The 16901-nt window shown below is 40.3% G+C and overlaps 2 protein-coding genes across 3 annotated transcripts in view; both read left to right on the forward strand.

Annotated features, from left to right (window-relative positions):
• lrriq1 (leucine-rich repeats and IQ motif containing 1) overlaps window positions 1-8784 on the forward strand; it is a 28373-nt gene extending 19589 nt beyond the window's left edge. For both annotated transcript variants that reach the window (XM_062461769.1, XM_062461770.1), the window contains exons 23-26: window positions 3845-3965; window positions 4463-4523; window positions 5084-5204; window positions 7219-8784. In XM_062461769.1, coding sequence (XP_062317753.1) covers window positions 3845-3965; window positions 4463-4523; window positions 5084-5204; window positions 7219-7352 — 437 coding nt within the window. In that variant the 3' untranslated portion in view covers window positions 7353-8784. The remainder of the gene's footprint in view (window positions 1-3844; window positions 3966-4462; window positions 4524-5083; window positions 5205-7218) is intronic.
• Window positions 8785-11961: 3177 nt separating this feature from the next.
• On the forward strand, window positions 11962-16077 carry alx1 (ALX homeobox 1). The gene is made up of 4 exons (XM_062460674.1): window positions 11962-12349; window positions 12951-13255; window positions 13488-13616; window positions 15126-16077. The coding sequence occupies exons 1-4, from the start codon at window positions 12130-12132 to the stop codon at window positions 15459-15461; spliced, it is 990 nt and encodes a 329-aa protein (XP_062316658.1). The 5' UTR covers window positions 11962-12129; the 3' UTR covers window positions 15462-16077.
• Window positions 16078-16901: the final 824 nt, after the last annotated feature.

Raw genomic sequence — 16901 nt, forward strand, 5'->3', positions numbered from 1 at the left:
TCGTCTCTCGCTCAGGTAATATCTCAGCTTTTATTGTTTTTAAACAGAAACAGGTTTTTACAAATGCCGTACACTCCAGACACTGAGGCATAAATAGAAACAAATAAACAATAATTAAAGCAATGCAGGCTGTAAAACAGCAATAACATATAACAAAACGTACTGCTCACCCCATTTTTGGGGTGCAAATGATCTTGCATACCTTTACCCCCCTCTAACCATTTAGACTGCAACTCACAAAGTCGTATCTACCCGAACAGATTTTTCAAAACTTCAAAAATACATACAAGTCAAAGAGAGCACCGACGCATGCAGTTAATGGACCGGCCACATTTTACTTGGAATGAAATTGAATGCACATGAACTGGTGGTAAATAGTCTTGACATTAAGTTGTTTGGGATGATGGAGGATAAACAAGATGATTGTGTTACAGCAGGGCTTTGTAGATGACTTGAAGTGTGAAATCGAGTTAAGTGTTGGGGAGGTATAGGGCCATGGGTATGGGGTTCCAGGCTTGAAAGAAAATGACTCTCTTGTCTTGGGTATGTATAGACTTATCAGGTGGTGGGGGGGGGGGGTTGGAAGCGGGGGGGGGGGGAGTGGGGGTGAAGGAAAGGTGGTAGTAGTAAGGTAAAGGCAAATAGGAGTGGGGCGATTGCCTCCAACATCTGCCGTTCTGATACACTTAGCAATGCGGACGTACGAAAACAGAGCGCAGTGTTTTTTCTTCTTCTTTTGCGAAAACACTGGGGCTCGCGAGCAAATCTGCGTCTTCTCTGTCTTTCACTGACTCGTTCGCTTTCTCTCTTGTCTTTCTCTCTACCTCTCTCTCTTTCTCTCTCTCCCTCTCTCTCTCTCTCTCTTTCTCTCTCTGGTATGTAAGCTGATACCCATTTCCAGTGGGTTACTCATGTCGAGCACATCCACACAAAGAGCCTGGATAAAATAAACATGCCGCGTCGGATATCTCGGAAAGAATCTGTCATGGGTTTTGGGGCTAATCACCTCCAGAAGGGCCTCCACTCTGAGCCTGAAACGTTAGCCCCTGCCGGGGAGCGCTGGCTGGGCTTGGGCTGGGGTGACTGGGGCCTGGCTCAGCCTGGGGCGTTAAAACTGAGGCTGGGATGGGGATGGGGGGGGGGTCCCTACCACAGGTCAGAACCAGGGGAGGTAGTGTCAATGGAGGCTAGTTGGGGAGGGGAGTTAGAAGCTCAGATGCGTGCCTTTATCTGTGTATGGGTGTAGGCTTGTGAAGACCCGAATCCCCACCCCACACACACACACACACATAAAAAGTCAGTGGGACACAATCTCCCGAAGAAATTCAGGCCTGGTTAGGGTTACAACTTTTTACAAGGTCTCTCTCCATTAGAACAGACAAGTGGATGGGGGTGGGGGTTTCGAGGTTTGAGGGGGAGTATAAAGGGAGGAGGGAAAAGATAATGGAAAGATACGGTTCTGGAAATGTCGTCAAGCAAAAGATAGTTTTGGGTTTGGGTTGCCGGGATTTGTCGAATTGGTGCCAGCTGGCAAGGGGCTTATCCAATGCTCTGACATGCTTGGATGATAATTGAACGTTAGATTCTAAAATACTCGTGAAATAGTTCACCTGAACTTAAAAAACACGGATGATGCAATAACTTTGTTATTATGCTTAGTTTGAGCGTGCAGTTCAGCCTTTGGCTCTGATGGTGTATTGTGAAATAGTTCTGCAGAAGTGTACTGTTGGAAAGGTATTTTAGTTAGGATTAGGATTAGTTTCAAAGAGTTGAATATTGATAAATAACATTTAGATAACCAACGAGTGTTCATGTTTTTGCCAATTGAATTGTATTCATGCTAAGCAATTATTACTACAAAACTAACAAGGTATTCCTTTAAACTGTGTTCCTTGAAACGGCTGTTCATCTTATTTTCAATTTTATTTTAAAACTTTGCTTTTGCTTCGGATTACAAAAGTGTACATTTGTTTATGGTGTCTCATAACAACACAACCAACAAGTAAACAATCGAAGCATGTCAAAAGATTGAAAGCACAGGAAAAAAAAATGATTATCTCTGTATCGAATTGAGTCTTGTTTCATGCTTTTCTCTGTCTGATATGCGTGAACATGGCCAGGGGTGGGGGGGGGGGGGGGTGGGGGGGGGCTACCTTCATGTCCACTTTGAGTGCTTCTACAGTGTCTGTGCGCTTTGACCGGGGGTTGACCGTGTGTGGTTTGCTCTCTGGAGGTGAAGACTTGACCTGGAGGCTAAGGAAAGTAGTAGACAGGCCCTTCTGATAAAGGCTAGCCCTCCCCCCTCCTTCTCCTTCAAGTCTGACGCTTGGGGGCAGGGGCCGGCACAAACAGGCAGCCAGGACAGACAGGCAGGACAGACACACCACACCAACTGACTGTCTGACTATAGGGCTATGCCATGTTGATATCTGATCGAATCTCTGAGAATGCCAGGAGATAGACCTCGACTTTTGGCCAATAAACGTCGCTTGTGTCCTCAATGAATTTGAGCTCGGTTGAACTTTGAAGAATAAATTCAACCCAAGCACAGGAAACCACAGATGAACCACAATGCGACCTTTCCCACCCTCTCATTTGTCCAATCAGGGTCCATTTATACGTAGCCTGCGCACAACCTTGATTTGGCTGTACCTGTGCCGCAGGACAAGGGAAGACTTCAAAAGTTTTAAAGGGACTATTTGATGTCGCTCCTTTAGAATTCCAAAGGAGCTAACAATGCACCCCGACCCCCACTCCCTCAGTGTGCTGATTCTCCTAATACTAAAAGCCCTGTCTTCCGCCACCCCACCCCCAAAAGATAGTGAGAGACCTAGTGATTGGGTAATGCTCTTAAGAGACCCACTTAACAGGCGTGACTCCTACAGCTCCCCACTGATGTCGAGGATCATCACAGGGGAGTATTTTTTCTTTCGCGATAAAGGTTTAAGCCACAAAAACGAGTCATTAGTCCTCAGCTTATAAAAATACATTTCTATACCATGACTGTAGATTCATATATGTACTGTGTATGTGTGTGGTATTTTCGGAGTTAGCCCAATGGCCCCTTCCTGCCCTCCTTACCTCAGGGGAAGCATCTATCACTTAACATTTTTAGTGGACTTTAATTAACCCATGACAACTGTAAACCATAAAGCTTTTCTCCCCTTCGCAGCTCAGACTAAGCATGAAAATTACTTAAACCAATGCGTCATTAGTTCCAGCACTGGCATGTCAAAATGTATTAGCAATTCACACCCATCTAAGGCCGCATTACTGTCAGCACGGTGGAGCTGTTTACTTTAAATTACCGTTTTATTATAGGATTTGAGTGTTGTTCATAAATCGTTGACCCTTAAGTTGTCCTCCTTGGTTTTTTTGTTTTCAATTTTTTGGGGTGCGTTTTTTCACAATAAATCGCAACAACAAGCACAAAAATATGACTGTGTCCGCTTGCGTCATTCAGTAAAGTCAATTAGGGTAATACCCCTTGAGCCGTCCAAACAAATAGCTCATTTAAGCCTCAACATAAACGCCTTGTGCTTTAGCCACTGATACCTCACAGCTAATACCACCGAGGGGGCCTCAAATGCAGTCTGACATGTTGAGCGTTGCCAAGCTCACTCGCCCCCGGCTTATAACTGTTTATTTGTCAAACTTGTAAGTTGGTGTGCATCGGTTAACATAAACCTCAAACTTTACCCCATAACCTCTTTGTAAAGTTGTTGACCTGGTTGACAGTCCTACCGTATATTACTAGTGCCATCACGGATGTTTTAAAGTACCAAAGAAGAAGTTGGAAAATAATCATTTGTGACGTTTATTTAATGTTTTCTGTCATATGCAGCTCGCGGTGAAGAGCTGGTGGAGCAGGAGGCAGGGAAAGTGGAACAGACAAGACTGAAGCAGGAACGCACTTACCAGTGGCTTCACACCCAGGCTCTGGACCCCGATCAACTGTCAGAGAGGTGAGATTCTCACATGGTAGTCATACAGTACTAAAGCAGTACCTTAATGTAGATATACACATATTAATCTCAGTTTACATGTGAATATATCAATGTTTACTTTAACTTTAAAATGGGTAATATACATTTGATGTGTTTCATAGTTTTCTGTATATAAATATGCATACATGTATTTGCATCTGTCTGTACACACAAATGATACTCAACCTTGTCAACACATTAAAAAAGCTGTTGGATTGCAACTTAAACTTAAACACCGACATAAGATTGACTTTTAAAGGTTGTCTTAAATATAGTACACTAACATGTACTATAGAAACAAAGGATAGCTCATTTACAACAACTCAGGTTAACCATACAAAGATCCAGTGATCCCATTGGTAGTGTATGATCAGTGATGAATGGTTATTCAGAGACGATTGTATTGAACTGAAAACAAGGGAAAAGAAAAATGGATGCAAGCTGATAGCTGAGTGTTTGGCCTCTTTTTTCTGTAGTGATCATTTCCTACCCCAGATTGATCCAGACGTTTTGAATGGAGGCCGAGTGCAGCTTGTGGTGAGTGACTCGCTCTCCTTACCCTACGACTCATTCACTTACATTGAGTAATTGACTCCTGCTCTCAGGTCTCTTTAAAAGGAGGTTGGGGAGTGAAGGTATGGGTTGTTACCATTTCCAGTTTATATTATAGTATACTATATTATATATAATATAAGTTCCACATAAGTTTTCCACCTGTAGCTTGTCTTGCTTGTTGAACCCTTTCTTTTCATTTGGTTCCGCTGTAACATCCAGTTTCATTTGCTGCAATTTCTTAATTTAATTTGTAGAAATACCTGTGCGGTGTTCTTGGATCACAGAGCGATATTGATGCTCATGGGTCCTTTGAAGTCGGCAAACTACGGGGCTTGTTTTGCCATTAGAGCGGTTTGAGTTATGGTCACTGGCAAAAAATAGTAAACCTTGGCGTACATGTCTTCGTGCTCTATTCTAAGCGCAGCATTTGTTGTTGAACCTTTTTGGAAGTAGGGCGCCAGTTGCGTGAGAAAAATAATGTCTGACCTTATTTGAACAGTGTGTGTGTGTGTTTGGTTTGTGCATGTGTTTACTGCCTGCAGGCTGCGGCAGGGAACCGAGGAGGGCCTGATCAGGCCTCTGGGTTGTGGGCTAACGGTGCTTCCATCTCTCCGCCACCTAGCAAACACAGTCAGGGTCAAAACGGCTCTTCGGTACTTTCAAGTAAGTTTTCAGTATTCTGCTTCGTCACCGATTATCTACAAACCCCCTTGACTACTATACATATAGTATACCGATTTAATTAATCATTCATGAAGTTCTCCTCAGTGACAGGCCGAACAAGCAAGTTCCACAGTATGTGTGTGTCCTGAGTTTTGTTTACAGTAACATTAGGCACAAGCCTCACAGATCCCAGGTACACTGAAAACCAATTGCTTAAAAACACATCCTTCATTTAGCTGTGGCTCTGACTGACTGTAATCATCACCAGATATAGTGAGAGTCTGGAGGAACCCTTCTCCTGAGTTTTTGAACATCTCGATATCCAAATAGACTACTGTAGTCAACCTGCCAAATGGAAGGTTATGATATGATGATGAGGGAAAACGTGTGTGTGTGTGTACATGCATGTGTCAGCGACACACGGAAGGGAGAACATGGGGTCGGGCAGGGGACAGGACACCAAGAATTTGTCCTTCGACAGGAAACTGGGAAGAAATGTTCCTTCTGTGGGGAATGAGTGGTCCTTCTGTCAGAGACGCTCAAGCTCAGGAGCCTGGGTGACAAAGGTGCTACTGACAGAGACTGAGCAACAGCAGATGATCACATTAAACAAGCCCTGGAATTTGACTGTAGGAAAACCCTGTTCGTCCTAACGAAGCCAAATTCGATTCTGGTGATGATTTGGGAATGATATGCACGAGGGTTGCAGTGGAGACTGAATGTGTGTGAAGCTGTGTGGTGTTGGGATCTGGGGAGGCAAGAATGAAAGCCCCTCGGCCATAAGGCTGCTCAAACAGCACTTATCAAATTTACAAAGTTAAATTGAAAGATGTATGTGTGTGTAAACTGGGTGAAATTTCCACAAGCCAAATAGATTTTTGATAAACAACAAAACTGCATTTTGTAGGCAGCATAATGCATCAGAGAGTGGTTTCCTTCTGGAAATTGACAGGTTTGAGCGAGTCATCCCTAAAGGGAAAAAGTAATCTTTTGCAATCTATTTTGGCTTTGCCCAAAAAATATTTCCTTTGCCTCTGAAGTAGTACAGAACATCAAAGTGAGTCTGTAAAGGCGGAGGGCTCACTTAACTTGCCGTTGCAGTAAAGACTATGTAAATACTCTATAACCTATTGCAATAGGATACCTACCACTTGCTGGGGCTATGCCATAAAAATACGTTTTTCAGCCTCACAAACTTTTTTCTTGTCTTGTACAAAGGAAACCACTGGTTGCATATCTACAACCTCAATTTAATCTCTGTTTAAACGCTAAAGGGAGCAAATGGATATTTGTTTGACTACAGTGGTCAGGTTGAATGTGTGGCTGAAGACAGAACTAGTGGCAACATTTGCAGTATTTGTAAAGATGCGTTTTGTCTTCTTTTCTCATTTGGAAGCAAATAACAAATTTTTTTTGTTTAGCAACATCAATTTAAAGGTCTCTTTTTTTTCTAAATAAGCTCCACACTGCAGTGCACAAACACCTTGGGACCTCCCTGGCCAATAAAAGGTTTGAGTTTCTTAATATAATGTCCAAGCACATCAGGTAGACCATGAAAAAGTATTCCCACAGACTCCCCAGTAAACCTGCTGCTCTGCTGGATACTCTATACAGGGCACCAGCAGTGCAGGTATGTGGTGCTCTGCTAGCCAAGTCGGTACCTGTGAAGAGAGCTCCAGCCCCCTGCGCCTCCTAGCCTCCTCCCTGCTGTTGCTGCTCCCTGGGGAGGCTCTCTGCAGTGCCCTGGCCTGGGTTCTGGGTTCTTACACGTGGAACACATCAGGCTTGACTAGAACCGCTCCCCATGCCTTTCCCTTGTTTGGAGAGCTTTTGAGTAGATCCTGTAGGTTTGAGTAGGGGCAAGTGCAATACGACACATGACGACTACGTTGTAGATGTACTCAGATGTGTGAATTACGTGTGCATGTTTCCGTTTTTTTTATGGATTTTAAGGTTTCAGCTTTGTTTCAATGGAGTATTATAGTCAATACATTTCTCTGTTTCTTCCATGCAGAAAAGAATGTGCCATCACCTAATAGAGCCCAATCTGCTCCATCGAAAAAAGAGCGCATGTCTTTTCGGGACAACCCAGTCCAGAGGAGTGGTGGATGGGGAGGAGGGAAGAAGAGGGACAGAGTTCAGAAGTAAAACACCCTCATAATCCAGAGTTTGACCCACTGCATTAGCCGTATACTTTGAAAAACAAATGATAGTATAATTATAATTAATGTATCAGAATGCTATTCTCCAACAGCAATTCACAGTGTACATCAGAATACCTCAGTTTTGGGGAAAACATACTTGTTCTAATAATCAGGAATGTTTGAATTATAATATTTTATTAGTTAAAGTAAACATGTCAATATATTGTTTATTTCAGTGTAATATGAACTTACATTTCTCATCAAAAGAAGATGTAATTGGTTTCTTACGATGAAATTCACTGCAGCTGTCTCTTAGCTAGGATTGGGCTCCCTCATCTGAAAATTAATTAAAAGCAATAGGAGGAGGTCAAGTCTAAATATCTGCAGGCGCTTACATTCTGGTCATTATGCTCGGATATCACTGTCTTAACACAACCGCAGCCAAAGACTTGGTTAAAGAATGACATGCTTAATATGCAGACGATGTCTAGAAATGGGAAACAGTTGGTTGACTTTTTTGTAAAATAAGAAAAGAAACAACCTTCAGACAGCTACTTTGTTGGCCTAATGTAGTTGCTGTTCCGCTATACGTTGTTCCCCCAATTTAAATAACAATTACATGAATTCAATAAAAAGTTTATTTATTTGAGTGTACTATTGAAGTAACGGCAGTTTCTGTATTTGACGTCATTGTCCACAGACAACAGCTCTCTTTTTCAGAAATCTTGGCTGTTTCGATAGGAGCATAAACATTGATGTTCAAATTAGAATGCTGTTTTCTTTATCAGCTGTGGATTACTGTAGTCATGTTTGTGTATTTGAATTTGGAGAGCCGATCCGTCTGTCTGCAAACAAGGCCCCACCAGAGGCGGGAAACCTCGATGTGGAGGTTCCTAGCTGGTCGCCTGCCTGGAAATGATAAGTTAATGAATGTGAAAACAAATAAATGAGTCTGAAAGGAGAGAGGCACTCTAGCAGAAAATCATATTCCTTTATTTATTTTCTCCTCTCTGAGAACTTTCATATTTCTACATTGGTTGTGTTTTGAATGTTTGGGCTGATAGGGAATTTTGTCTAGAGCTAGTTACATGTGGCAGTGGTCCTACCCATTAAGGGCTGTTATGACATGAAACCCAAGAGCACTGTCCTGGGGGGGCATTGAACTCTCATACCCCCTGGGGAGGATCCATGCTTCTCGTTGAGATGTGCTCTTCAGCCAGTATAACGTCATCAGCCTAGTGTGAGTGTAAAACTGCATCCAACCCTAATTCCGATTGATATCCCTTGTCCAGAACAAATTCTAGATGCTCATGGGATTTTGGAATAGGAAGAGATCTTGACTTTAGTTAGAATTTCTGAGTACACCATACTGAGCTTTTTTGTCTTTCATTTCAAAGTCTATAGTACAAATGGATGCAAGTATAGTTGTGTGCCAAACGATTGTGTTGTTTGATGAGATTGTGGTCTTGGATGATAGTAGTCCATTCAGTTTCTATGATTTGACTTTCAGTAACATCCAGTATAGTAGAGACCCTCCAGCCTTCTTGAGATTTGTTTGGCTGATAAATTAAATTCAAATGAATCAACCCAACCCTCATACTTTTTTGGGAAACTGAATGTTCAGCATATTTCTAATTTTAACTTCACATTAATAAATATACACTAAAAACAAATGAAGGAGAACCATTTGTAAAGAATAGGTATGGACCCATATAATGAAGGTCTTCTTTAATTTAGAAAGAACCATTTATCAAGATGACAGGGGTTTTGTCTGAAAACCATTTTATTAAGGGATTTCACTGTTGTGATTGGTTCCATATCGGAATAAATCAACTGATAGTTGAGTTGAACCAAAGTATTTGGTCTCCACAATTCATTCAATTTCCTTTTTATTGTTATAGACTCTTTGGTTTTCATTCAAAATGTAATATACAAATGGGATTAACAACATGGCTGACACGCTAGACTTATTATTTGGTAGAGCAGCTTTTGGTTAAAAGAACTAATCAAGGACTCCCTATAGCCATAGATGAGCTTCTTGCATCTCTCTTCTAGCAGTTTAACCACTCTTTTTGGGCACACAGCTCCAGTCATCCCAAATTATACTTTTAGGATAATTGTCCTGCTGAAAGATGTTTGATAAAGACCAGGTTTTCAGAAACTGGGTTGGATACTCCAAAATACCTTGATAATCTTCTGATTTAATGATGCCTTGCATGTGTTTAAGGCACACTGGCAATAAAGACAAAGCAACACCACTGAACCACCTTCACTGCAGGGAAGGTGTGTATTTATATAACCGAGTTGTGCATCTTAGGAATGTATCATCTGTCCACGGGACATTGTTCCAGAAGTATTTTTATTTGTATGGGTGAACTCTTTGTGTCTCTCAGTAGTGGTTATAGCTTCCGACCTTATAACTCCTATTCATTGAGTTAGGGACGGAGGGTGCGCATTCAAACACACCTTGAGTCTTGTGTTTTTCATTGAGGGGCTTTCTCCACTATTTCAACAGGCCTGCACAGTCGTTTTGAGTTTTAGTTATTGATAGCATTATGTGATACGGTATACTGGAAACAGGAGCGTTGTCAGACAATATCTTGTTTCTTTAATCCATGCTTGTGGCATTACACACAGTGACATAAAACGGGAGGATTAGTAATTTTCTCTATTCAAAGTCATTGAATGGGTAATTCAGTTTCTTATATTGTTTACGATGCAGGCATCTGTGACATATTATTATTTTCTTCTTTCAAATATAATATGTTCTTTGCTGAAAATTATTTTAAAATAAATGTATAATGCCATCAAAATACAATTGGAAATTTCCAATTCAGCTATACTTTATATATATTATATCTATATTTTTTGAGTTGCTGAGTTGTATTTCAAAAGGCCATAGCCTTTTTTACTGCAATACATGAATTAGATACCATTGTGTCCTTAGCAACCTCAATGCTGTAACATATCTATTCAGTTTATCTGAAAAGGTTTTACTTTAAATATCAGAAATATCTCAAATTAATTCCTGGGTTGTCTGTGGCTTTTGTGGGTTGTCAATTACCTGTAGTCCTTAAAACTTCCACTGTCAGGTCAGTTTACAATTGAAAACAGCACGTGTGGTTTCTAACTTCATTCTTAACTTATAAAACACCATTAATTGTGGTATGCAATGTATAAGCCCCCGCACACCCCCCGCAATGCCCACTTTCATGAATTGCCGCTCGTGCCAGGAACTTTAGTGCAAGACACACCAAGCCGAACTTTTCACATTTTCTCCTCAGCATGTGGCAGTATGCGAGGTCATCTTAGATGCCCAGTAAGCCACCCCCTGCTACTTAAGAGCACTCGTATTTATTTTTATTTTTTCTCGTGTGGCACCATCTAACTTGCCATTGACCCTATAGCGAACCATATATGCCTACTAAGTATACCGAGCTCATGCGATTGGCGAGGATTTTTTTTCTTTTTTTTAACTTTCATACTAATATACATTTTAGGATATCAAGAATAGGAAATGTTTTCTCTGTTTTGCTAAACAAACCTTTATAAATATCTGAACCTTCTGGTTGTCTTGTCTATTCACTATAGTGCTGTCGACATTATTTGAATTCATTGAGCTCTGAATCGGCTACAGAGACTTTGATATTAGGCCTATTCTTATATTCTTTTGATATTTTAATATGCCTACCCCTAGTTGATAAACTTTTAAAAATAAATGTTTTTATTTATGTAGGCTATTAATTATTATCTGTCGCTTAACTAAAGGCCTATGTACTGTCTAAATAAACGTACGCCTAGTGTAATCGTGTCTATAATTGGACAGGCCTGCAGACTCAATATCCCCGTCCCACATGGTCCGACGCCGTTTGTCGACTTGAAGTGCATGGATTTTCAATGAAATGCATGTAAAATATATCAAGATCCTGGTACACAGCAATGCTTTGTCATTTCTTATCTTTTCTAAATATGCTCCTCCAAATGTCATTGTTTTATTAGGCTATAGGCTACATGAAATATGTTAAGAGTGGACATCCGTAGCCTACACTTAACCTATTGACATCATCATATTTTCATTCATAAAGTAGGTATAAAACTTTTTATGTTAGTTGTGACTTTCTCATCTCTCTCTAGAGAATATCGAGTAATTTAAAAATCTGTATCTATAATATGTTTAAATAAACCTTTAATAATGCAGCAACGCATAGTCAATTATTTGTTCATTAGGCTAGAGCTGTTATTTTGCTAATAACGGAGCCTATTTTTTAAGTTGAACAAAGTAGACAGTTTGAGCATATTTTGATTTAGGCTTACATTATTACATTTACGCATTTATAGGCTAGGCCTATAGGCCCTACTTGGGTTTAAATTAGGCAAAATTTCATAGGCCTACATGCAAAACTAAATCGGTGGAATTAGGAAATATTTTTAAATGATTATGTTTTGTCACAACTTTTAGTCCACATCTTTACAATCGCTTTATTTGGGATGTCGTGTTTAAATTAAATCAATTTGACTGTTTCCTTTCAGTCCATTGCAGTCTAGGGATAGGCCTACAGCGCGTGGGAGGAGCTCAGTCCGCTTCATATTCAAAAGTAGGGAGGCTTCTTCAAGGGACCCCCTCTCCCACGTTATAAAGAAGCCGTGCAACCTTCAAGACAAGACTAATTAACGACTTGCGCTAGTTATTGTACAGGGTATTGTTCCGCGTTTATGAACGTCAAAATTATCTATGGTCCCTTTTGAAAACTACATGTGAATCACAGGATACAAGGAATACAATGGAATACATGAACGATAAATTCGCTCTGAAAAGCCAAGTGATTAAGAGCAGCGATTATTACTTGGGCCCTGGCGGCGCGCTGGACCAGGTGGTGGAGAGTTTGGACAGCGTGCAGTACTACAACAAGACCTCGCCTAAGTGTGTGCAGGCGTTCGGTCTTCAGAATAACGACCACAGTACTCGGATGGAGCGGTCCTCGCCTTGTGGTGACCAGAACGGTGGGTAACTTGTCAATTTACGTGTTTGTTGTATACCCAAATTACGCATGAAATCCATCGTATTAGCTTGAGTTTATTGACGAGTATAAAGTAGACTATTATGATACAGCAGACGACAATCCCAAAATAATAAAATATATCGAAAATTGGGCAACCTAATCTAATAGACTATAGCAAAAATGTACAATAGTATACGGCTATATGCTTTGCATGATTAATTGATAGGAAATGTAGAATGATTGGGATATGGAAGATGTTTTATTATTTTGTTTGTTTGTAGGATATTTTTATTGTGAGTAAATTTGGATTTCACATAGTTAAGAATAATCTTATAAGCCAACAAAACTATATCCTCGTGAGGATATCACAATCAGTCATTATCTTACAATAATTTATAGGACTATGTATAGGCGTACCCTGCTGGCCTATCCATAGCATGATACACAGTTGAACTGTTTATACATTTTAAATGTAAGTGATTTACTTATCTTCAATTATTGTAGTTTACGCATAGGCTAAGTGATAGTGGTAGGCCTATAACTTGTCATCATGTCCCCAACTTTAAATATCACTGACACCTCCACCCCACCCTGAATTGTAGCAAATTATGGTATGCAAAAAACTGAAGAGGAAACTTTGCATTCGGACATTGGAAGGTCACTGGACACTTGTTGCAATCTGCGGGCCTCATCTGTAACCGTGGGCCAAGACAAAACGGACTTGGATGAAATCGGTGACAAGTGCGATAGTAACGTATCGAGCAGTAAGAAAAGAAGGCACCGAACGACCTTCACGAGTGCCCAGCTTGAGGAATTGGAGAAAGTGTTTCAGAAAACCCATTACCCAGATGTTTACGTGAGAGAACAGCTGGCGATGAGGACTGAACTAACAGAGGCCAGGGTGCAGGTAAACCGAGTTTAACATGTACACTAATCTAAGACTGGAAAAATTACCTGTGAAGTAAATAAAGGTTGAATAAAGGTTGAAAGTATTGCCATCTCATGGCCATTTTTTTTTTAAATAAATAGAACAATTGGCTTTGATTATATTCGATTTTCATTTAAATCCATAGTTAGCCTATTGTAACTGTGAAAATACACATTGAGTTTAAGTAAATTGGGAATTTTCTTTGTTTTAGGTGTGGTTTCAAAACAGAAGAGCCAAATGGAGAAAAAGAGAGCGCTATGGACAGATCCAACAAGCAAAAAGTCACTTTGCAGCGACTTACGACATATCAGTGTTACCAAGAACGGACAGCTACACACAAGTAAGTTCTCTTTTGTATGATAGCCTATAGGCTAGAGCAATATGTATGCATGTAGGATATATTACTTATCAAAAGTGTTCCACCTGAGCATCGGTTTTGTTTGTCACTTAGCGCCCGCATCTTGAAATATTTTGAAACAGGCTATTTGCTTTACGGTGCTCAACAACCGAACTTTTTGGTTACATTAATACGGTATACATATTCACAAACAAGGACAAATACGTTTGACATGGGATTTAAAAACGACAAGCAATTAAGCACATCGATTGTGTTATGTCATCAGCTTGTTGTAGCCTATGCATGAGTAAAATCTGCAATACCTGTAGGCCTACAGTATAATTTGAACCCTAACTATAGGCTATATTTAAGCTACCATCGAATACATGAACTTGTCTTTAGTTAGGCTATGTATGATAAGAGGTGTTTGTGGACCGTAAGTGCGACGACGATCGTTCTCGGTCTATCGAAATAGATGTAGAAACTTCCAAGTTGTATGGAGGTGAAGCCATTGCGAGCCATATTCACGTATATTTATCACCTATCCACATTTGTAGTTTTAAAGTTTTAATAAATATCGACCATATCATTTTGAGACAAGATTGTAGGCCTAGTACCATCGACTGAAGATTGAGTGTTCGATTACCAATGAGTTATTCAAAATGTATGTAAAATGTGTGGACGTGGACTAAGGGCATATTAGATATCTGATGATTTGATCAGTTTATCAAGTTGATCAGTTTCAGTATTGTTCATGATCTATGTCTTTTTCTAAATCAAAATTCTGTACAAGCATATTTTGTTGCTTCCTCTATATGTCTATAAAGGCCTTTTCTTGTGAGAAAAAATATACTTTTTGTGGGTCAGAAGACTTATTCACGGGCTAACATCCAGAAATTAGGTTGGTATGCTATTTGATATCACACTTTAGAGAGATAATATCAGACATGTTATGTCTGCAACAAGTCCTAAATTGAACTACCATACAGCACCTAGACTGCAAAAAAATCACTCACCCAAATGTTAAACTGTAGGCTTCTAGTGCAGTTTTGTCAGTAATACACATTTGGCTGCAGTTACCATGCATGTCAGAATGTTTTCACAGATGCTATTTTTAGTTTATGGATATCAAACTTGTGCATTGAAGTGGTTGTTAAAAATATATATAAATATGTACTGGTAAAATATTAAATATTAGTAATATTCATAAATTACATTGTTAAAATGTTCCAATGCGCGTAATTGAAAAAGACGGGTTGTCCATTTATTTACTAAATTGCCAGTAAAACATCCATCTGCTGTCTGTGATGTACTTTGAGATAGACATTAAACTTGACAATATTTCACCATTAGAGGACATTTATAAAATCTAACCTTCCTATAAGCGATATGTAAGGATTCATTAATTATTCCGAACATTCTGTCAAGGAGCATTTTGTTGTCTCACAGTTACAAAGTATCTGTGAGACATTAAAGTATCGATGACTAATAATGCCCTCTTACTTTACGCAGATTCCCAACAACCTGTGGCCCGGTCCCCCCCCCAGCGGCCCCGTGGTGTCCTCCTGCATGCTCCCCCGCGGCTCCCCCCCCTGCGTCACCTCCTACTCCCCCTCCCCTCGCGCTCCTGCTGAACACGGATATGTGGCCTTCTCCAACCAGCAGAGCCAGTTTGGCCACGTCTCACTGAACAACTTCTTTGCAGCGGATTCCCTCCTCACGTCGCCACCGCCCAATGGCGGCCCATCCTTTGAGACCAAGCCAGAGTTTGAGAGACGCTCCTCCAGCATCGCCGTGCTGCGGATGAAGGCAAAGGAACATGCCGCAAACATCTCCTGGGCCATGTGATGCTGAACGTCCCCCGGGCCATGTGATCTTGAACATCAACTCGGTCATGTGATCCTAGACATCGCCTGTTAACCTTACTGTATTCATTAAAGCAGCCCATAATAACCATGGTGATATGAAAGTGAAATAGACTGTGCTCTGCGGTGTTGAATATGGGTGGACAATAGGGCTGTAGTTGAAATGACTGGCGAGATTCTGGCGAGATATTCCCATACACAGGTTTACTGAGAGATTTGATGGTGGTAATGAACCTGCTTCAATGTGAACTGTTTACGGATCAATGTGTTTGACTGAGCACTAGATTATCTGACTTAAAGTTGTATTGGCCTTGTGTGACATGTGGTCCAGTACGGTCACAAATAGGTTGCAAAAGGTTAACACTAACACTGGGTGTATGGTACCTAAAGGTGTCAAGGTCTAAATGTTATCAAGTCCCTTTTAAGTTTCAGCTTAGGACTCTCAAAGCCTAACAGTTACGAATAGACTGAAATAATAACATAGTCTGTTATGAAGAGACACAATTCTTATTAAGATTAATTTCAAATGTTGAAATTATATCATGATTGCAATTTATTTTGGTAAATATGCAAAAATAATTCTCACATTAAAAGTAATGTATTACATTATGACTTTCATGACTGAACTCTCAATTAGGAATTTAATTGGGTTGAGAAATTTAAGACTTTCTCAACTGAAACTTTTCTTTTTTTAATGGCGATATCCGCCATGTTACTCTATCCTGTTTTCTCCCTTCCATTCCAAAATGCCAGTCTCCCCTCTCTGCAGAACACATTAGTCTATCGCACAAACTACCCCCCCCCCCCCCCCCAAAGTTTGATATCCTGATAATCTCATATTTAGTGACAAACTCTCTGACAGACAGACTTGACTTACTGACTACAGAAGTATGGGAACTAAAGTTGTGTCCCTTGAACAAAAAACCCAGTTAATGAACAGCATAATCAACAAATCAGCTCTGGTCCAACAGTTGATACTGCTGCAATGAACCACATTACATTTATTACAGTACACTGCCAGTCGAACTAATGCACCCCTCACCAGTAAAATGATCAATTTGAAAAATGTTTGACGATAAGACTTGGATAAAATACGTTTCCAAATAGACAGACGTAGGGAAATATGTATATTCAATTTCTCAATATTAGTTTTCTCTTGAGAGTGACACAAAGATTTGGAGCATTAAATACCCGCTTTTTGCACACCACTTCTGAGGCAGGAGCATGTGTACCCTGGATGCTCACTTTTCAGTGGATGACATCATCCCAATGTTGTGGTTTATGAGATGACGCTTTGCATTTGAAAGCTTGTATGAAAAAAAGTATGAAAAAAGTGTTAATAGGAACAGTATTTCTTGATTCAGTTGGGACAGAAACGCCTGTCAGATGTTTCTATGGCAGACATGACTTTCCCTACGGGCAC

This window comes from Osmerus eperlanus, chromosome 5 (assembly GCF_963692335.1).
Source record: "Osmerus eperlanus chromosome 5, fOsmEpe2.1, whole genome shotgun sequence".
NCBI lineage: Eukaryota > Metazoa > Chordata > Actinopteri > Osmeriformes > Osmeridae > Osmerus > Osmerus eperlanus.